The 23,751-nt window shown below is 39.5% G+C and overlaps 1 protein-coding gene across 2 annotated transcripts in view; it reads right to left on the reverse strand.

The window, feature by feature from the left end:
* Positions 1–5,814: 5,814 nt before the first annotated feature.
* The window catches only part of EPHB3 (EPH receptor B3), a 60,433-nt gene continuing 42,496 nt past the window's right edge, over positions 5,815–23,751 (reverse strand). The window contains exons 5-16 of one of the 2 annotated variants that reach the window (XM_073626619.1): positions 19,100–19,429; positions 18,830–18,954; positions 16,844–17,006; positions 15,796–15,901; positions 15,596–15,648; positions 12,456–12,578; positions 12,014–12,261; positions 10,350–10,565; positions 8,437–8,586; positions 8,142–8,335; positions 7,254–7,409; positions 5,815–7,136 (exon numbers count right to left, since the gene is read on the reverse strand). In XM_073626619.1, coding sequence (XP_073482720.1) covers positions 7,028–7,136; positions 7,254–7,409; positions 8,142–8,335; positions 8,437–8,586; positions 10,350–10,565; positions 12,014–12,261; positions 12,456–12,578; positions 15,596–15,648; positions 15,796–15,901; positions 16,844–17,006; positions 18,830–18,954; positions 19,100–19,429 — 1,973 coding nt within the window. In that variant the 3' untranslated portion in view covers positions 5,815–7,027. Of the gene's footprint in view, positions 7,137–7,253; positions 7,410–8,141; positions 8,336–8,436; positions 8,587–10,349; positions 10,566–12,013; positions 12,262–12,455; positions 12,579–15,595; positions 15,652–15,795; positions 15,902–16,843; positions 17,007–18,829; positions 18,955–19,099; positions 19,430–23,751 lie in introns of both variants that reach the window. The other variant, XM_073626618.1, reaches the window with a different exon arrangement.

Consider the following 23,751-nt stretch of genomic DNA (forward strand, 5'->3'; position numbering starts at 1 on the left):
TCATTTAAAAAACAAAAAAAAAAAAAAAAAAAAAAAACCGCACACAACAGCAGTCAGTAGAAAATTAATTTTCCATTGTTACTGACCAGCACCAATAATTTTAGCTCAGCCTTACCTTGCATTTGAGAGTATACAAGGGAGGCAAGAGCTAACAAACCAGCCAGCGGTATAGATTGTCTGCGGTAAAACTGGATTCCTGACTCTGCTTGACATCAGGTTTGATGGTCAGTTATCTAAAAGTGCTGTTTATGTATATGCTTGACAAACAGCATTGCAATCCATTACTACCAGGCAGCAGTCGTCTTACAATGTTCGGACCACTGATATTTTTAAACACCCAATCATAGTAAAGTCACAGAAGAAAGTAAAGTGAAAATGACAGTTGAACTGCTGATGCCTGCTGCTTTAAACACAAGACACACAAACAGATTTGACTAGTCAGATCATGAACATTTCCCTATAGGTATAGATTGAAGATTGGGTTCATACAGTTTTAATGGGTATAGTTGGGGAAGCTTCTCACACTTTTAGCTGTAGGCAATTTATGTTGATTTGACTGATCACATATGAAACATGACTTTCTGGTCAGGATAAAGAAACAAATAACATATTACCAAAATAAGTATATCTTAGGATGTGGCAACACTCAAAATTTCTTTAAACTATAGACCATGGAACATGAAGATTTGGCACAGGGTGGTCAGTCCAGTCTATTGATGCAGAATAATGTAGCTACAATTAACAGCGCCTCTATTCATTCTATGAATACTCAAGAGCATAGCACTACTGCTGTGACAAAAATGTGCAGAACTACGCTACACTAGGCACATATCCTGCCATTACTATCACTATTGCCAGTGAAGAGTTCCTTGACCTATTGAACAGTAGGGCACAAAAAATGGGACACTAAGGCAGTAAATTAAAGAGGGATGTGTTCTACACCACAGAACATTCTAAATGTCCAACATGAGAGAAGAACATAAGTGTCCAGCCAGGCTGAAGTCAAGCAAACAAGTCTGTCTCCACACACTGCTGGAATCAGACTCAGCAGTATTTTTTGGAGTAACATATCAAAGGGATTGGAATTCGAAGAAACATCAAAAAGAGGATTTGGTTCAGTAATTACAAGTGGCTACTGTAGAAACAACAAATAAAGATGCTGTGGCTGTGTGACACTTGTTGGAGTTCTGCACTGAATCTCTGTGTGAGGTCAGCGTGACCTTGGCCCATGAAGTGTCTGAACCGGAACAGAGGATTCTAAGCTTGGTAGAGCAGGAATAAACAGCATGTCAGTGCATGGATTACTATCAAACACTGGGAAAGATAAGTGTTGTGACAAGCCTAACACACAATTTTTAATGAGTGATTATATATTGGATAGTGAGTGGGAGTATAATGTCAAAACTGAGCAGGGAGGATGCAATTACCTTGGAGATGTAGAAAATGTAATTGACATTTCTACGTGTTATATACACTGCATCTTGCTGGTGTGATCTTAAAATTAACAGGTTGCATATAATCAATTCCTTGAACACCTCCATTCTGTGATCAACTGATTTCTATACACTACAATGCTTCTGCTGCATTCCCTGTTCTCGGGGACTGTAGTACAGTATCATTGTCTGTGACACAGATAACAGGAAGATATGAGCACAGCGTAATCCAATACAAAATGTGCCAAAATTAGTAATTCACATACAATAGTCATATTCTTCTACCTTCTCATTCTCCCATGTTCATAATTTACCTTCAACTTACCTATACTTATCCAGTATAGACAGGCAATGCAATGTTCCAAAGCACCCTCAGATCGGTTTAGAAGGCCCGAAGCAGTAATTAATTACAGCTAAGTCCTAAGCCCCTTACACACGGGCAGAAGGTGTACATCAGTCAGTCTGTCTGACAGTGTGCATGTTGGAAAACCAGCAGCCGACCCACTCCCAATCAGAGCTCTCCGCCAATGGCTGTCCTCCTGTCAGAACACAACAGCTCAGCGGGGGAGATTGCTGGACTAACCTCGCATAGTTACTATGGCTCCTGCAGGGTTGCACGAAAAAAAAAAAAGAAAAAAAAAAAACCTGCAGTGTGTATCAGGCTTTAAGCTGGCCATAGACGGTTGGAATCTTGGCCTGTTCAGCAGGAACTGGACAAGATTCAAATCTTCTATGGGCAGACTGAATTGCTAGTGGCTGTTATAGCCTTTAGCAATAATCACTATGTTCTCCCAGCAGGGACAACTTCCCCCACAACTGCTACACAGGAGGTTTCCCCCCCATAAACACTGACTGTGATTCTTTCCTGCAACAAAATTTCAAAAAAAAAAAAAATTATATATATATATATATATATATATATATATATATATATATATATATATATATATATATATATATATATATAAATATAAATATAATCGATCTACTGCTGGCCTTAAACTCTTATGCCCCGTACACACGGTCGGACTTTGTTCGGACATTCCGACAACAAAATCCTAGGATTTTTTCTGACAGATGTTGGCTCAAACTTGTCTTGCATACACACGGTCACATAAAGTTGTCGGAAAATCCGATCGTTCTAAACGCAGTGACGTAAAACACGTACGTCGGGACTAAACGGGGCAGTGGCCAATAGCTTTCATCTCTTTATTCTGAGCATGCGTGGCACTTTGTCCGTCAGATTTGTGTACACACGATCGGAATTTCCAACAACGGATTTTGTTGTCGGAAAATTTTATAGCTTGCTCTCAAACTTTGTATGTCGGAAAATCCGATGGAAAATGTGTAATGGAGCCTACACACGGTCGGAATTTCCGACAACAAGGTCCTATCACACATTTTCCGTCGGAAAATCCGACCGTGTGTACGGGCATAATTCTATTTAGTTACAAACTGCCCAGCCTGCATGCATCCTGCAGTTCATTTATTAACTTGGGCTGCATAAGCGGTTCCTTTCTCTTCTCCTTAAGACAGCCACAGACGACTGGAATCTCAGCCGGTTTAGCAGGAACCAGCCAAGATTCAAACCATGTATGAGCAGGCTGAATGTACCAAATGGTAATCGATCAACTTGGGTGCCACCAGTCTGTGGGATTTTACATGCAATTACTGCTAATGGCTCTTATAGGTCGCTAGCAATAATCATTGTGTCCTCCCAGCTGGGACAGCCTTCTGCAGAAAATCTTAAAAATTAATCTAGGGAAGACAGAAAACTTCAGTAAAGAAAGTGTATTAACAAGTCTGGACGACCAACACTAGAACTGACATGGCTAATGTACAGAGTACAGTGCTTGAAGATCTCAGGTGGATATGCCTACAAGTTGAGTAATGCGAATTATCAAGCAAAATGCAAACAGGGGTATATTATCTCCCATTGTATGACTAGGTTGGTATTAAAAATACCTATAAAAATTTAGAGATCAGTAGAACGTATTTACCACTAAAATACAGATGTGTGCAAGTTCCACCCAAGGAACCAATTCCCACCTTTGACAGCCCTTTCAGACTTTTCTGGCACCCTTAAACGGTCTTCTACTAATTTTCCTGTTTTTCTGTCTGTAATATACTAAAGAGGCAAGGGTTCATAATTGGTCTCTCATTGCCATCAGTAAGCTGTAAAGCTACCAAACACTGATCCACGATCTGAAGGTAAAATGTATGAGCAGTGGGCCTAGTGAGAGAAAAAATAAAATCCTTGAGACACACAAATGAGGAGTCCCTTAGTCACTGATTGAAAAAAGTTTGAGCATGCCCCTTCAACAGAAGTTGATCGAACAATTAACAATTAACTTGTTAAACAGGGAAAGCCATGCACTGAATCCAAATTCGACCAGTCCCTGCTGAAGGAGCTGAATTTTGATAAGTGTACGGCTAGCTTTAGTTGTGCTTTGTTCTTTTTTTCTAAACTTATGGTATGTTTGGCTATCCAGAACAACTGATAATTTAAAGGTGAACTACAAACTGCAAGAACTGTGAGAATTGTTTTTCTGGTTTATGATTGCATAATTGGATTAAGTTGTGATCTTCAATATCTGCCTGGAGGAGTTTGGGTATAAACAGGCATTAATACATTTTATTATCAATAAATATGTGGTATGCTACAGCTAACAAAAAAAAAAAAGAAATTGAACAAGATACTGATTGTCTAAAGTCAATTTAAATTCATCTAACATTTACAGTGTTTCCCAATTAGTACATTGTGAAATTAAAACCCAATCCCTCCCTATCAGTAGATGTGTGAATCTTTCACTATCAAAGATGCTAAGAATTATGTTGGCCATACTACATTTCTATTGTTTAGCCCATGAGCTGAACAAGAGAAAAATTAAATCTATTTTCCCATCCATGCTAAACAGAGCAGATGGAGGAATAGTCACTGCCGGCTATTGTATTCAGGCAGCACATGTGGCTGCCTGAATACCCAAATAGTGACAGCATCTGATAGGATTCAGCCGCTGTTCAGCCGATAATTTTCCACCCAGCTCAGTCAACTTTTTGTCAAGCTGGGTATTGCTGACAAGGCCACCCAGGACTCAGTTTTCCTGCTGAAATTAGTCACTATTCTAGCTGTCTATGGCCAGCTTTTCTGGCATCAGAACAATTTCAATAGTTCTTTGATAACACTTGCAGTTCACCAATTCGGCTTGTTGTCTGTAGTGTTTGTTCTTTAAAAATGCAATCTGTAGCTCTTAATCTAATAGATGTAACTTTTCAAACAGGCTAGGATAGCAGGGTTAAAATAATACAGTGAATCATTTATTCCCAACTCAGAAACTGCTGCTGAAAGTAAAGCCTCCAGATCTCTTGCATAATATACGGATTCACCATTCTATTCATTTTCTCACTGCCCTTTGTACAAACATGACAGTGTGAAGTGTTTGTCAAGTCTCCCAGTCTTAGTCATACACCTTTGATGGGTGTACAAGCCTGTACAGTGAGCCTAACAGCTGGAAACCATATATGGATATGTGAAACAATTCTATCCTTAACTGCTGGCCATTCAGGGGCAAATGCTCCCCTTAACTGCTGGCCATTCAGGGGCAAACTCAATCCAAGGGGTCACCAGCAATCTTATTTTTCTCACTATGCTGCATGTGATAGGATAAGTAGTCATTTTTTTTGCATATTCTAACAGAGCAAAGTTAAGCCCCATCATATGCATGTTACTATGTAAGCTCCCGTACAGTTAGGTTGTGGTGGATCGACTGTAGGATTGGGTGTGCCACTCAGGCTATGAGGGGTTTTAGTCCTGTGCCAACCAATGTGAGTACCGGCCAGGGAAGGAGCTTGTCTCGACTAGGTCTTTGTGCAACAAAAGATGTATCACATGGGCCCTAAATCAAAGCAAACCCGCTGTAGTAACGTGTGTGGCAGTTTAAGCCCGGGCTCCTGCTAGGGTGGAGACTGCCACATACTTTACTACAGCGGGTTTGCTTTGATGTGCGGCTCATGGAATACATATTTTGTTACACATTGATTGTGGTGGAGGTATAGTCATGCTCTGATAAACAGCTGACCCAATCACAATCCAGATCTTTCATAACCTCCAAGGACTGCCTGGCAATATGCAAACAGCATGGATACACACAGGACAAAAAGTGGGCCTTTACCATGACATTCCAAAAATAAACTAAAACTTTTTCTATTAGAAGGATTACATCTCGTGTTTGCCTTCCTTTCCCTCCTTATTTGCAGTAATTATGCTTTAAAAATTACAGGTAAGCCAATATGTTCTATCAAACAGTGATTAGGCAATAATAAAAAGCTGAAAATCTTTATGGGGTGACAATATAAAAAGACAAAAAAAACAAAACCAAAGTTTTCCTTAAATAATTTAATTGAAAAAAGGTATTTCTTAAAAAAAAATTATAAAATGTAAAGTTATGATGAAATTTCCACTCTAAACACACCCCCTTATCACTGAAAGTGTGAGTAAACTCACAAAATAAAGAGCATAAAATGGTTGCAGGGGGGGAGAGGTAACAAGGGAAAACAGAAGCAGGAAAATGGATAAACAGAAGCAGCAGTTAAATATAGGATGGGGAGGACTCAGTGGATTTTGATTAAGGGGAGATACCATCTGAGATGAGAAAAGAAAATGGGTAGCGGGATTGTGAAACAGAATATAAAAAAAAAAAAAAAAAATATAAAAGCAGAAGTGACTAATCTGTAGGTCTTCACCTCATTATCTTTAAGAAATGCTTCTGGCTTTTTAAAGAATACCTTGTGGCTGGAAGTCGTATTTCTAAGTGGAATAGATCGCCGAAATTGGGCCTATGTATGTAAGCTGTATGTTTCCGCCTCATTTTTTTTTTTTTTTACAGGAAATACTTCTGGCCCTTTAAGAATGCCTTGTTGCAGAGCAGTGCCTACTTCCAATTGGAATAGATCTACAACAATGGGCCTATGCCCAACTTCCACAGACCCACATAGAAAGGGCCTTCTACAGCTAGGCTTCTGTAAGTGGAGAGAGGGCACTGAATACTCTGCATGCAGATATAAACTAAAAAGAAAGGGACAATTGGGAATTATGAATGTATTCTGGTGATACATAGGAGAATAAAACAAATAGCTAGCTCTGCAACCCTGCACCTTTATTATTGGCCTAGAGGTTTTTTGTACTAGGTGGAAGACACTTAAAATATATTGCCTTTCTTGTACTCTCAATGGATCCCTCTACTTAACTTTACTTTGCTTATAATCACATACACTCCATAATCTTGTCATTTACACTACTAATTTTTACACACACATTATCATTCACACAGAAATCCATTCAGACTGGTGCACCTATGGTGGAGAAGCAGAGGCGTATCGTAAATCTTTCCTGCTCATAGCAGTAGATCAAAATGAAGTGCAAGTATCCAGCAAGCAGAGGGCTGAGAGTTCTTTTGTGCAAAGGAACTGTGACTCCACTCAAAATCCCACCACGATCCAGGATTACTTTTGTGCACCTTTGAGCTGCCGTAGAGCTCTATCTAGTCCATATTGTTTCTTCAATATGAAGAATTTGGTCCCACTGTGTTGTAACATCACACCTGGACTGGAAGAGTTTGGCTCATTTGCAGCCTCATGTCTTGGACACTATGGAGAAGCTTCTTTTGATGGCCAGCCAGTGTCACCCCGATTCGGAGCAAGTCTCTGAAATTAAAATGAAATTAATGTACAAATCTATTGAAAAACTTTGGAACATAAAACAAAATTTTTATCTTTTCTGCTATTTCAAAATGTCTGAGATACACAATCCCATCTACTTACTCAGCTGTCATTTGAGCCACTAGGTGAAAAGAGGTGAATCCAGCACTCAGAAAGTTCTCTTGATACTGGCCCATCTTGATCGCCTCCAACCAGTCACCCACAGTAGGAAACGTCGTATAGTCAGGCACAGTACGGTCTAAAAGCTGCTGGGACACACTGGAATAAATAGAACAAAATAAAACAGTTAGGGGGGGAAAAAAAAAAAAAAAAAAAAAAACACACACACCACAAATGGTGTTAAACTGCGTTGTCAAATATGTGTTAAGCATAATGAGCAAGAATGAAATATAAACATCAGCAGTGCACTGAAATGAAAATTCCAGTGCGAAACTTAGAATTCAGGATGCACTTGGCCAAAACCGAAATTGACAGTTTTTAATTTTATATAAAATGTTATTTTTATTATAATTATATTCTACTTTTTAACTAATATAATGAATATTAATTTATTTCGGCCATTATTGACACTGTTTGAAACGGTGTTAAAAATCCTGCTTGTTGCATTTTTGGTGTATATTTGGTCAGCACCTCCCAATTGAAAACACAGCAAGAACGGATCAAAAATGCACCAGCATTATGATTCGCATGCATTTTTTGAGTCACATGACCTATTAAAAACACACCATAAGCACAGTAAAATCGTGACAAAAATCACAGGCGTTTTCGGCAGCCATCAGACACTTTTTTTGCTTTTGACACAAAGCTGAAAACTCTATTTTCGGCAGCCGAATTTTCGGTGCATCACTAATCAACATATACAAAAGCTGCATAAAAGTACAGGGCAGGAATCAAACCAAAGACAAAAATTAAAGCACATAAACATTAACCTATTTGATTTCAAACATTTATTAAATGACTAGAGGTCCGCTACCTCCATCGATTACTAACCCTGCTTGAGCTGTGCTGGTCACTTTCAAACTAGCGGCATTGCGTATTAACTTGTCCAAAGAACTAACAATCTGTGAGAACTTAGGCCTCAGGTTGCGATCACGGAGCCAGCAGTCGAGCATGAGCTGGTGCAGGGCAGACGGGCAATCCATAGGAGGCGGCAAACGATAGTCTTGTTCCACTGCATTAATTACCTGCAAATAGAGAATGTGTTGAAATGAAATCATCCATCAACGTGCACCTTAACAGTTTTTTGCGAATCTAAAGATTTTACCAAAAACAAAAAAGCACTTACATCTTGATTTGACATGTCCCAGTAAGGTCTTTCACCATACGACATCACTTCCCACATAACAATGCCATAACTCCAGACATCACTAGCAGATGTGAACTTTCTGTATGAGATTGCTTCTGGAGCAGTCCAGCGAATCGGAATCTTCCCTCCCTGTTTAGAAAATAACAAGCTTTATACTTTAACATGCAATGCCTTTAATGCCCCCAAATGCCACAAATGCAACTAGAACCAAAGTTATTCTTCTAAACCAAAATTATATTAAAATTCAGAAATATGAATATGTCTTCTTCAGTTGGATAATAACATGCTGCTCTTATTTGGAGCCTTAATGTGCTTTCTTGCTCAACTTTACTGAGAACTTTAGAGGGAGATTTACTAAAGCTGTTGCACACAGAATCTGGTGCAGCTGTGCATAGTAACCAATCAGCTTCTAATTTCAGCTTGTTCAATTAAGCTTTGACAATAAAACCTAGAAGTGGATTGGTTACTATGCAGAGCTGCACCAGCTTTAGTAAACCTCACCCTGGGTGTCTTCACTGCTCAAGTGCACATAGTTACTTGTGTGCCTCAAGCACAATAGCTGGAATGCAACATTCCTAGGTTCCAAACAATAGCAATCACAGTACCTGAGCAATGTAGACCTGTGGACTCATTTGGTGAAATTTTAAAGCCGGCCCATACATAGATCAAAATTCAACCAGTTTACCAGGGACTGGCTATATTTTGATCCAAGCAAACAACCACCACCTTGATGTTTTTTTTTTTTCCGAAAGATCAGTGCTGAACACTGATCATTGTGTCAGTATACAATAGCACAGTGGAAGCGATTCCCCCATCCACCTCAAATGTGTGGATGGGGAAATCTGTACTTTTTTTCATTCAACCCACTGGTTGAATGAAAAAAAAAAAAAAAAAAGAAGTAGTATGTATGGCCTGCCTATTATTGAAGATGCAAAAAAAAAACTTTGTTCACATACTGAAGAATCCAGCACTCAAAGTGCAAAACATTGATTTGCATGCCCTTATTTGTATACAGTCAAATATGATGCCTCATTTTATACGCAATTTCTTTTTTAATACTGCATCTCCAAGGGTCACAAAGGCTCCAAGCTGCTAAATGTTACAAAACTTTTGGCACCCTGTATGTTTAAGTAGAAAAGTGATTATTAATATATCAAACAATCTGGAGATCCAGAAAATTTACTTTAGAGCCCAATTTGGGCTTCTGACCCCAAAAAGGTTCCACACTTATGGATTTGAAAAAAACTGCAGAAGAGCTTTTTGATTACCTGCATGTAATGACGTACATTTTATGTGAAATCAACTGTTATATCATGCTTTCACATAAAATTCTGGTTCACCTAAATGGATTTCTACTCATTCAAGAAAGCGAAATTATAAATTTCCACATGCTCTTTTCTACAACAATTCCACAATCTGTGTACTATTTTATTTTTATTTTTTTTAAAGGAAGCTTTAACAATTGTGAAACAATGTTAATGTAGGTTTTTTTAACCCCTTTTATAACATTTCTATAAAAAAGTAAACATTTAATACAAGGAACATCCACAAGCCAGGATTCAGTGTTTTCTAAAGAGAGAGCACAGCAGATACTCCACTGACCCTACTGAAAAGAAAGAAAAGTAGAGTCGTCACTCCTTCAACTTATTCAAGTGTTCATGTAAATTTGAGCATTAGCTATTGAGCTTTGCAAACAGGCTTTAAGCAACAAGGCAGTTAGCATTAGCCTGGTAAACGTGTAAAATATAGTTAGAGTTTCAAATGATGACAGGAAATTTAAATATACAATCTTCAAATGCAATATTTCATTTTTACCAGACTAAAAATAATTTCATATATATGTAAATAAAAAATACATACAAGATACAATCTAATTAACAATAGAGTCTTACCAGAGAGCTGGTATATGTGGGGTCAGATCGACTGTTCTCCAAGAACCTGGACAGACCAAAGTCAGACACTTTACAGACGAGATTGCTGTTCACCAGGATATTACGGGCAGCAAGATCACGGTGAACATAGTTCATCTCAGATAGATACTTCATTCCTGATGCAATGCCACGCAGTATGCCCACTAGCTGGATAACTGTAAACTGCCCGTCATTCATCTGATGAAAGAGAAAGATTTAAGGCTTAACACTCTAGAGTAAACCAACCTTACATCGAAGATTGATAAAGCACAATGCATAAACCTTTAGCAAGAGCTCTGACTTCAAAGACTTTTAGTGTTCATTAGAAAAGAAACAAAGCACCAATATGCAGACAATAGAGGTTACAGATTCACAAAGCAGACACAGGAGAAACATGTGTAACAAATGTAAAGTAAGGTTTATCAAAAGGAACATTTCTTAACCGCTTCCCGACCAGGTTGGCTTCCCTGCGCAAGCCGCTGTAGCTGTACGTTGGCTCTTTAAGCTGCTTTAGCATGTGCGCGCCCGCAGCGTGTCCCCAGAAACATGCACGATGACCGCCGGGCACCCGTGACAGAGGGGGGGGCGGTGAGTCACAGAAGTTTTTTCACCATAATGTATAGGATGCATGAAGGTGAAACACGAGGTTTACAACCCCTTTAAGTACTAAAGCCAGGAAAACCAGTGAATAGAATTTTCAGAAATAAGTGCGCAAAGGCGTGCCCCTGTATTGGGTCTAGATTTACTAGGTTTAGGCCTATTTTAAAAAAGGGGTTGTTCACCCAAAATGAGTACTTTATGTGGAGTCTAGATGGTTGAGGCTGCATCTGGGTTTGAATTTACCTTGGGGACTCCCAGTCACAGTCCTCCCTACTTAGTCTCAAAAAATAGATGTTCCCACTCTTCCTGGGGCATTCTCCATAATAACAAATACATTTAGAAAAAAATCCAAATGGCAAGATGACCCTATAAGCAAGTGTTCTCACTTAACCTTTGCATACATGGTAGCTCATAGCACACCTCACCATCACAATAAAATTATTCAGTTATTTTGCTTTCCAGCACCTAACGAAAACTGAACCATCAGTTTTAAACGGACTGACCCTTCAAAGGAAAAGCATTTGTTAAATAGAGTTTATATTATTGATATTTTAGGACTGGCTCCAAAACACACAACAGTGTGGATTGCATTAACCAAAGCTGTGATAGCATGTTTTTTTTAGTTCACAAATCAGGTTTTTTCTGATAACTACGCTGCACATAAAACAACTATTTACTATTGTGAAAACTTCGAGTCTACAGGTTAAACCTCCACTCACCCAATAAAAAATGTGAGCGGAGTTTAATGTGGGGAGTTAAACTCAGATCACTGTTTAAGTAGAAGATTCCAGAAGGACTGGGCAGACTTAGACCTGTTCATTGTGTGCTTTGTTAAAAAATACATGTTCTACCTTTCTTAAAAGAAAATAGTGCTAATGGCAAAACAAACATGTTCTTTGTTCAAACGTACTCCTTAAACTCAGACCCTTCAAATATCAAAGCTGCCTTCACAAACTACACAATGATCTATATTAAACCCTACACAACTTATTGACTCCCACCTACCTATCTGCATTTTAGACAAACTACCTTTTACCAGAACTTACCCTTAGGAAGGAGTCAAGGGCTCCATTCTCCATAAACTCTGTTAAGATCATCACCGGACGACTCCTGGTCACAACTCCCTCTAGCCGTATGATGTTTGGATGATCAAACTGCCCCATAATGCTCGCTTCCCCCAGAAAGTCACGTCTTTGCTGTTCAGTGTAGCCTGCTTTCAGAGTCTTGATTGCCACCAGCTGCTCCCTGCGTCCTGCCTGTTTAAGTCGTCCACGGCAAACCTCCCCAAACTCACCTAGAGGAGAGGAGATAAGAAATCAATCTGCCCATTCTTTTCTGCTTGGTTAACAGATCACGTTCCATTTAATATATTCACGATAACCTTATGTCTGCACTATGCACTTCTCAATCCCCTACTGTATCATTAAGTGAAAGACGAGAAGCATCTGACTTTAATGGAAAGACAGTCAAAGTGTTTATGAGACAAACCTGCACCAATCACTTCTTCAATCTTCACACACGAAATGTCAATTTCTTTGGCAAAATCTCGCACAGCTTCATTAGGATCCTCATAAGTGAATGGATCAATGTACAGCTTCATGCCAGGAACCACTGTGAGAACAAGAAGCATCATGTACTTTACTGAATGGTGCCAATGAAACCTAAAAATTCTGGGGCATCATGTCAAAGTGGTTATTAACTGTACAATGGACACTAAAAGTGTCAGATGGCATGATCTTCATTATCCAAACAGTGAGAACTTTACCTACTAATAGAGTTATACAATAAAAACAACAAAAACTTATAAAACCAATGACTGGGAAGTGTTCATCACCTGGAACCATTGGAATACCCTGCAACGATCTATATTAACCAATAAGAACGAATCTTACTTTCCTGGATGCTTTAAACCGATGATAACTAAACTACGATGCTCTACTAAAGCTGCTGCAAGCATTGGCTATGTAATATGGCTACTTATTGAAAAGGGAAATAATGTTGCAATAACTGATAAGTATTAAAATTAGTAAAGCAGTAATGCCAATTTCCCATAAAAGAAACCATCTAATTGGGCATTTTCCAGTTGCTCTTTTTTCTCTGGTAATTTCTGGACATTTTTTAAATGTTGTAAATGTAACTTAAAATTAGGGCAGGAGCAGGGACCAGCATTGACAGAAACGGACGCTTTCAGGAAGTAGTCAGATTGAACTAAAGTTACATGGGTCATAACATAGGGGAAAAAAAATCCTTAGAAAGCTGGGAAACACACAAGTGCTTATTTTCCTGTATTGCTGCAAGGTTTTCATTTATAAAGTGAAGTCTTGCGATAGTGTCTCTAAATATCTTCCATAACTCTTATAAAGCACAGACCTAAATCAATGGCCATCTACAATTTCTAATTATATTAAGAGAAAGAATGCACTGTCGGCCCATGGAAACAGCAGCAAATAACACCATATTTAATATATTACTACGGCTATATATGTGTATGTACACTAATGTAGTATGCAAAGGATTCTTAAGTCCATTAATATCACTACTTAAATGTGATAGAAATATCCTATAATCAATGTAGAGTGTGGTGTAAATCAATAATGTAATAAACAATGAGGCTTATAAAATGGGAAAGCATGAACCATCAAAAGCCACAAAAATGGCAACTGTTTCGCATACGGTTACTTAAAATAGCCTAGACAGCATTTGGAGAACAAAACTCAACTATACATACACCCTCACCAAGCACTTCAATAAAACATCTTTTATGACCAGGAGATGAGGCACATGATTTGTACCCATTAATCAAGACAAGAGAGTTGGCATAATTTACACCCCCTCAAACAGCAGGCCATGCAAAACACAAAAAGGTGTGTCACTAACAGCAAGGGGAGCCATCCAGCATTTAATGGGAAGGGGGTGTAATGGTATTTATGGGCCACACAGTGTAAAAAACCATGCCATTTCAAATAGGCAAATTACTGGTGGAGCAGTGGGGGTAACTATAGACCAAAGTGTGCTGCACAAAGCTATTGTCATTCAAAACCACTAATCAGTGTAATGAGGACAGGGCTGTCATTTGTAACTAATAAACACAAACCCAACAACCAGTTGAAGGACCACCAAGTCATATACAACAACTGAAAGCTACATTCCCAGACCTAAAATTTTAGGATCCTTGGGCAAAACCTTCTTTTCAAATTAAAGCAGACTTGAACTTTCAGCTGGATACATTCCTGCTACAGCAAAACAAAAAGGTGTGCAAAAGCATAAGCTTATTCACACTAGCGGTTCCCTCTGAAAAGCAATCCAGTAATTACTTTTTAGAGGGCATTTGACAAGTAGTGGGGAGACACTCCCTGCTGTTTGTTCTAACCTCTGGGGGAGGATAATTTTTGCTGCACTGTGATGTAAAGCACTGTGACCATAGCATGTGTACAACCCCATCTGCTGTCTTTGCAGCTTAAGGAGCTGTTGTGGGGTGGGGAGAGTAACAATACGGCTCAACTGCATGTTTTTACCATGCTCAACTACTATAAAAAGACTGCCACCACACTGCTGAGAAGGACCCTTTGGTCTTCATGCAAAAGCGTCTCTCTGCAGAGGTCCAAATCCTAGACCGTAGCAAGACCGTGAAAATATAGGTGACTCTAGTTCTCTTCATCAGGCATGGCCAGGTATACAAGGGATATAGGACACCACAGCTAAGGTAGAGTATTCACAGAAGCTTGCATTGCAAAAAATGTATTTAGGTTAGTCAACAAAAAGTATTGCCAATATGAAAAAAAATAATTTTTAAAAGGTTTCAGGTTTTGTACCACCATCTTTATCCTGGTTTTACTACTTATTGTGTCACTGGCCAGAGCGCGCAGCCAGTACCAAACTAGCTACAACATACCAGAACACGCATCAGCAAATACTGATAGGTCAAGTATTCAGCCAGTGAAGTGCTGGTACACGTCACCCAAATCCATTTCCAAATACATCAAGTAGTATAAGAAGGACAAGGATGCCAAACCTGAAGGCTGCATCAACAGTCATCAATGTAGTGCCTACATTTCTATCCTGACAGGTTCCCTTTTAAAAGGCAGAGCAGTTTGGTGTTTGTAGATGGGTCATATTTACCCTTTGCCATTTTTTTTTAACTGACATAAATACATTAATTGATGATAAAGAAAGTCGAAATATGGGAAAAAGCTCAAACCATAAGAGAATCCAAGGGCAGACTCTAATTTCTTAGCTCTGAGAAATACAAATAAATAAATAGTGTTTACAAGTGCCAATTAGTTGTGAACACCACGGGACATTAATTACAAATTGCTAAGCAAATGCAGAGTGAGAAGCAACATAATGTGCAGCCACCCAGAACAAGTAGAGCAAGACAGCTTTAACTACCAGAAAAAGGCCACTGTATTTTAGAACCATAAGAGCATCAAACAGAAGAACAGGGAGAATGTGCAAAACTACAGAATTATGAAAGGCATTCAAGAGAACATCTAATACAGTAATAAGCCAGCAACAGATAAAAAAAAATGAGCCAAAAGTAGAACATGCCTGAAACATAAAAAGAAGCAGAGCAAGAGGTACAGCTAAATGGACATCAATTCATTATTCTTTCAATAAACCAGACTCACTGTATTGTTGCAGTTTTTCTGTATATTCAGATTCTGGGTCATTCCTATGCTTCCTGCTGTAGAAAGAATAGGGAAAAAAAAATGTTCAATCTTCTCCAAACTCAAAAATGCAGGATTACCAATATCAAATCCTCCACACGGAGCTTCTTTTACAAACAATCCTATCCATCCCCACCAACTATTCTGCCCACACCACTCACCTGAAACACACAATTACAATAACGACAACTGCAATTATAAAAATCAGCCCAGCGGTCACAGAGCCAACAACCATCGGGACCTTCTCCTGAAGACTGCTTCGATCCCCTGTGCGGGAAATAGGGAAGGAAAAAAGGAGGAAGGGAGTGAGGGATCAGTGGGCTCAGGAAAAACAAGGACATGAGGAATCATAGGGGTAGAGGGTGTGGATCCTTCAGGCAAAGGGGACACAGGCAGTGTGGACTGATAAGAGAGGAGACAGCAATTAGACGAATGGGGAAGGTGAGACACTGGAGCCAATATATCAGAACTGGAGCCAAGGAAAGCCAAAAAATTCAAGCAAATGCAGACTAGATTCCAACTATTTTCTAATATTTTCCCCACAAAAAAGAAAACATTTGTGCTTCACTGATTGCCAAGGCAAAACCACCACTTTCCTTTGCTCCAGGTTATAATTGTGCCCCACTGTATGCCAAGAAGGGCTAAAAGCAACAGATCTGCTGTGTGAGGACTAGGAACATGGAACAGAAAAGAAAAAAAAAAAAATCAGAAGGCAAGTTTCAACTGAGCAGGTGAATGAAAGAGATAACTACTTATAAGAACAGAGCAGGAAAGACAAAAAGCGTTGAAGCGTGTTTAATACATGAACTTAACACCCATTGGTCAATTTAACCAGTGGGACAGGCACACATCCAAGGTAGGAATAGTGAACAATAAGGGTTATTCATAAAAACTGAAGCAAAAGTAAAATAAAAAAAAATGTTATTGCCAATTTAACCAATCTTGTTTTCCATGCTTAAGCCTGCACTAGGAAAATCAAATATGGAAATCAAGCCATTAGGGGCAACACTTCCACTTCTATAGCTTTCAGTTTTCATAAACTAACCATGGTGGATTAGGTAAGGAAAAAAACTAAACTACAACAAAAAACAAAAAAAGGGTACAAGTAAAAAGAAGCAGCCCTCTTTTTGGGATTTTAGTAAGGTTAATTAGGATTCAGAAAAAGTAAGCTTTAAACAGATGATTGATTTACTAAGGAAGATCACGCACCATCTTCTGCTAAAGTCGGAAACTCCGTTGGCTCGCTGTATGCCCCATATCCAGCCACTGTACGAGCTCGAACTTGAACTACATACACAGTCTCTGGAAACAAGCCCTCCATACGAACACCTGTCCGCTGGCTCGTCACTGTGTTTCCTGCACCACTGTGACCCTGCACAGACAAACGAAACAATAGGGATTACAACATTGTAACAGAAAAGACAGGCACGATATAGAATCTTTATAATAGTAGAATAATGCAGATACGAAGGGGCAATACAACATTTGCAAAGAGTGATATATAATTAAATGAAACCATTTCATTTCACAATCCCACACTTAAACAACAATGGTATTATTAACAAAACCGGTGTGCTATATAATTGAACATCAAAAACAGAAATTAAAATCGTGAGAACTTTACTGTAAAGTCCTTTAGCCCTGGTTGTAAACCTCAGACATGAAACACGAACAAAGCAAATCCCTCTATCCTATGTACTTAATAGCAACAGATTGCCGCACTTTAAAACTCATAAAAGTCCAATAACAATATAGTGAAAATTTGAAAAAAGAAAAAAAAAATGCAATACAATATAATGTTGCTAGGTATATCAGTCCCAATTGTCTGAAGTAATCCACCACTGTGCTGTTAAAAATACTGTGTAATCCACTGCTTGTGTTCACCAAGTGCACCGTCAAATCAAGTTAAGGACTCTTACCAGATCCTTTGGACCCCGTTAAAAAGTCAAATAGGCATGTAGATCGTGATTTCATCCAAAATGGATCTATATGGAAGCCATTACTGGAGATCCTGTGATATCTCAATCCCCAGTGTAATTCAGATAATACCATCCCCAAGTTCACAGATGACTGTATTTCTAGCAGCACAGTGGTGGATTACTTTAGGGATTTTGGACTGATATACATATTATATTACATTTTTTCTTCTTTCAAATTTTCACTATATTTTAATTGGACTTTGTTGATGCATGTTTATGAGTTTTAAAGTGTCACTTAAAGCGCAGTAATCTGTTGCTTTTTTTTTTTTTTTTTCTATAGTCTGTTTTGTTATAGTCTATTGCCAGCAGCTATTTCCAAATCTGCCAGCATGATTTTCACTTTGTTTAATTATCGTATGTACTTGTCTTAAATATGAGCACCAAGTGTCACTTTTGTCTGCTTCGTTCTCTGCTATCAGCGTGAATCACTTCTGTCAAGTTTTCCTGACACCAAGAGAAAAATGGTGACAGGGGAGGGATCTCCAACTGATTGACAGCTTCAGCTTTGTTCCCGCGTGCAGGGGGGTGTTTCTACACTCCATTCAGCTCTGTGTTCACCTCCCTAAGCTCTGCTCTGTGTGACTTCAGCTCTCCACCCCCTTTTTTTTCTGAACTCTTATGCCCCGTACACACGGTCGGACATTGATCGGACATTCCGACAACAAAATCCTAGGATTTTTTCCGACGGATGTTGGCTCAAACTTGTCTTGCATACACACGGTCACACAAAGTTGTCGGAAAATCCAATCGTTCTGAACGTGGTGATGTAAAACCCGTACGTCGGGACTATAAATGGTGCAGTAGCCAATAGCTTTCATCTCTTTATTCTGAGCATGCGTGGCACTTTGTGCGTCGGATTTGTGTATACACGGATATAACGGATTTTGTTGTCGGAAAATTTTATAGCCTACTCTCAAACTTTGTGTGTCGGAAAATCCGATGGAAAATGTGTGATGGAGCCTACACACGCTCGGAATTTCCGTCAACAAGGTCCTATCACACATTTTCCGTCGGAAAATCCGACCGTGTGTACGGGGCACTAAACAACCTTTAGAATTCAGGACTTTGGATGGTTGTAGAGAAGAGAAGCTAGACAGGTACAACTTATGTAGGATTGGTTTAATCTCTGTAGGCCAGTCACTTCACTGGGTATATCGAAGGGTTTACAACCACTTTAATAAAATGCCGCGTGTTACCAGCATACTCAAATACTTACTTTGGCGTAATATTTTATCTCGTAATCCAAAATTATTCCGTTGGGGCTCTCAGGTGGAGCCCAGGACAAAGTTAGAGAACCCGCTGAACGGTCATGAGACTGTACTATAGGAACGGCTGAAGGGGCTGAAGAAAATGAAAAAAAAAAAAAAAAAAAATTCAACAACATTGAATCACCGCTGATCCATATTCACCCTGCCAAAGGACTGTTTAAATTAAATACTACCAACACCTTATTTTCACTATTGCTTATTTTCCCGTTCTAACTCACCTGCCTGGTTGGTTGTTATATTTACAGTGTAGTAACTTGGAGGCTGAGGGCTCTTGTTAGACACCCCATTTACAGCCTGGATTTCAAAGCTGTATTTGGTATGTGCCTGAAGATGACTGACTGAGACAAGTCTCTGGATGACCCCAAGCTGACGAGGCCAAAACTGCACATTATCATCACAGCGGCTGCACATCCGATCCAAGCACTTTTTACAGATGACATTATACGAAATATCTTCACGGCCACCTAAAACAGCAGGTTCTCCCCATTCAAGGACAACAGATGTCTCGTTCACATTGGAAATCACATGTCGTGGGGCTGAAGGAACAGCTGGGAAAAAAAAAAAAAAAAAAGGGTTGTGTCAAAATCACTGTGGTTACAGTGCTAGTTTGCCGCTTTCAATTATATACTTTCAATTACATTTTTCCTGACATTTGAGGTACATTTAACTCCTATGCCCTGAGCCCTCAAGCTTTTCTTCTATTCTTGTCCATAAGAGGTGAACACACACACACACACACTATCTACATTATACACGTGCAGCAGCACAAAACATTATTCAACTGAATGTCAAGTACTCAACCGGAAATATACCACTTATTGTGTCATTTGTTAAGAGTGGTTAACAGAAATTTTATAGAGAAATTTGGACAAATCAGACAGAATTGAGGAGTCTATTAGACCAGTTTAGGAGCCAGATGTCCTTTTTAGTTAACAGTAGAGGCTCCAAAACTTTAGGCCCTCTGCTGTCATTTATTAGGTGCACTGGCTATCCAGTTTCTGAGGTTTGACCAGCCCTAAATGTAAGAATTATTAAAATATACTAAAATAACACTCATATGTAAACCAATAAAGAGATCACATGAAAGCATGCATTTTAAGCCACATGCTAACACAGCCAAAAATTACAATATTTTGAATGGAAATGTCAAACTAGTAATTGCAGAGACCCAAAAAGCCTTGTGATTTTTAGGTTTGATTTCTAATCATGCTGCATAATTTATCATTTCTGGTTTGAATACATCTATGAAAGGTCTAGGTCGGGCCAAATAACCAAATCGCTGCATATAATAACCTTAAGTAAAATCCCTCTGCCCATTGTGGGGTTTAGAAGAACTGTGCCTGGATACAAAAGCAGTCTGTTTGCGAAGTCAATACTAATATGTATAAAATCACAGCTTTTCTTCTTCCTTTGAGTCAGGGAAAATTATTGCCCTTTGAAATAATGGATCATGTAAAAATGATAAATCAACATTCATGGCACACAGGCTCCTTTTAAAGAGAAAGTTAATTACATATTTTCTCACTTTCTAACTAGTCTTATCATGCAGGAAACATAAGAAAGAAGAAAATTATACATGTTTCATCTGAGGTTTGAGGGAGCATTATGGACAGGCATGATCATATTTAACTTGAACGCTTTAAAGTGTATGTAAATGCCAACAATACATTTGTCTCATTTGCTCCCTTTTTGTCTGTTAAATATACTATTGAAAGGGTTTTCTGTTCAAGAAGTGCAAAAATAAAAAAAACGTCTCTCCATCCTGCCAAAAGTCTTGTAGGCTGATTTACGCAGCACTTTACATAGATTGCACATTCATATCAGTCCCTGCTCCCAAGGAGCTTGCAATTGAACATCCTTTCCTCACATGCATATATAACACTACCATACTATACAATTCAGACAGCACATACAAGGTAGATAGAGTCTCGATTTAAACTAGGGTTGCACTGATACCAGTGCCGAAACTAAGCATTTGTACGAGTACTTGTACTCCAATACCTAAAACCGATACCTTTGCAGTGCGATTTGAGCCCATACAAAATTAATGGACTCAAAATGCACTGCAAAGAATCGCATTTAGTTTGAACAGGAATGCAGTGCAATTCCTCTGCGAATCACATGTGATTTCCTTCACTGCAAGATAAGAGAGGGAGGGGGAAAGAGGCGCCAAGCGTGTAGCAAAGTTTATTCAATTAAAAAAAAAAAAAAAAAGTTTAAATTAAACAGTATTGGACTTCCAGACATCGCTGTTGACCACTATAAAACAAGCTCAGTGTGCTGCCCCCGGTTCAAAGTTCAGTCTCCACTAGCACGGATGGAGAAAGTGCTATGAAACTGAAGCAGGAATCCAGGCAAACCACAGGGAGATGTCGTGGAAGACTCAATTTGTAAAAGGAGCTGTCAGATGGCCAGGATGCTGTGGCCAATCAGAACGCATTTCAGAGGCCAAACCACACCTCCATCAGCCTTCTGATTGGTCACAGCATGCTGGACATCTGACAGCTTTTTTCACAGATTGGGTCTCCCACGTCATCTCCCCCGTGGCATGCCTGGATTCCTGGTTTGGCTTCACAGCAGTTCTACAGCAGTGGGGACTCAACTTTGGACAGAGGGCTCCACACTGAACTTATTTTATGCCTGTCACCAGCAATGTCTGAGTGCGATACTGAACCCTTTTTATTGAATAAACATTGCTATACTATTGGCGGCTTGGCGCCTCTCTCCCTCTCCTCTCTTGCAGTACAGGAAATCGCATTTGATTTGGACTAGAATCGCACCACATCCCTGTTAAAAGAATGGCATGTGATTTGTACTGCAATTTGAGCTCATTCATTTTCTATGGGCTCAAATCACACCACCAAGGTGTCAGTAAATCGGTATTGGCGTGTACTTGAGCAAAAGTATCAGTACTCGTATTCGCTGGTTACAAAAACAGGCATCAGTGCATCCCTAAATTTAAACCAATGATGCTTATTGTTGCAAGGATACTGTGCTGCATGTTATCAGGTAGCAGTGTTCCCTGTTAATTCTGTGGATGACAACACACTTGCCTTTATCATGGAGAAGAGAGGGAGCTATATAGATATAGATAGTCTTAGCAGATGCCCTTTTCTCCCCTGTCCTAGGGCTACAATGAAGGCCTTCCCTTCGGGAAAGAGAGCCCTGACTGATGGGGGCATGGCCAGGGTGGAGTAAAGGTGACTATTGGGGTCGCTCGGGATTGGTGCAGGACGGGACGGGGGTTGGGCCTGAGCTCAATAGTTTGGCACCCCAGGGGATTCTGGGCCTTTTTTCGGATGGAAGCATGGAAGAGCTGCCCACCCTCCCGCCCTATTTCTGGTTGGTATGTCACAGCTTGCTGTGGTTTTGGTGACCTTGCCAGCAAACATGGCTTAATAGGTATGCCCTTGATGGTAATTGGGTGATAGACGGCCGGTCCGGCACTTATGGTAAGGACAGGCCCCTCCTTCATCTCCCTTTCCCATTTGGAATTGTGTGCTCACAGTGCAACTGTGACTGGCACTGTTAAAATGTTAATGTTATGTTTTTGAGTTAATAAAAGCTGTGGCCTTGCCCTTTCCAACATTAATGGTTGTAAGTGAAGAAGGGGTAAGGTTTTGTAAGTTGCTATGGTAATTTATGGTATGGGACCTGGGCTTATTGCACCTCAGCAGTCATGCTACTCAGCACAGTTATCACCCCAGGACAGGAAGTAGGTTAATGGCAGGATTACAAGGTAAAAAAGTGCAATAAAAGGAAAAACAAATGCACCCTTCAGAGTTAAGGACCGGAAAGCTACAATAAGATTTTTTTGGTTTTGATAGCCTTTAAGTACACCTATTAAGGCATATGGGAGATACCCCATCAGCCTGCTTCTGAATGTGCTAGCTTTCTGGCTTCAACACTTTTAAATCATAGACTAAGACCAATCTTGCATCAAATGTGTTCCAGGCCTGAGACTCAAGGTACTGACGGCAAACCATCAGTGTTACAGCCAGCCAATTAGCATTCTCAGAAGTAAGGGTCACCAACAACAGCCTTCACTTTCTCCCATAACAGGTTTCCTTTAGCGTATTATAAGCTTACAGTGGCATCTGTCAATGTGGATTCTAAAACGGATGGTCTGACAACTGACATACTGAAGTGTTTAATAACTAAAAATCAATCACCTCTTGCTTTTCCAAGAGAAGTTTCTCAAAACACAATGCGCTCTTATTCATTTTTTAAAATAAATGTTTCAAAGTCTGTCAATCTTTTAAAGCCTTGTTTTTGTGTATAGTCTGTAAACCTATTTATTTTTATTTATTCAAAAGTATAATGTAATTTGGCAATGCTGACATCTGCCATATTGATTTGTGTAAAGTGCGTTTTTTTTTTCTAAACAGAGTTGGCTTGTGAAGCATTGCTGATTAGTGCCAGTTATATTAGACATGCTGCACAGGAATGTCAAGTCTGTCTACCGGAACTGATGTGGAGCTGTATGCATCATAAAAAGTAGTATTTGTGACACTAGGGTTTTAATCCTAAGGAAAGATGAATTTAGAGCTCATTTACACGTGAGGCCCTCTGCAAAGCGTTCCGAGGCGGATTACTTTTCAAAGAGCGTTTGACAGATGGTATGGAGGAGTTATCTGTTTTAGAATCTGCCATTGCAGCGTGGCCCCATTCCCACCAAATGTGACGGGGGGGGTTCATTTTTGCCGCTCTGCAATGAAAAACATTGTGCCCATGGCATGTGCACACTCTCATCCCCCATCTTTGCAGTTTAAGGGGCAGAGGTTGAGGGTGGGAAAAACGATGCTCAACCACACATTTTTACTGCCCCCCCCCCCCCCCAAACTACAAGCCTAAACAAGGCCTAAGAGTA

Source organism: Aquarana catesbeiana, linkage group LG04, assembly GCF_042186555.1.
Source record: "Aquarana catesbeiana isolate 2022-GZ linkage group LG04, ASM4218655v1, whole genome shotgun sequence".
Classification (NCBI taxonomy): Eukaryota; Metazoa; Chordata; class Amphibia; order Anura; family Ranidae; genus Aquarana; species Aquarana catesbeiana.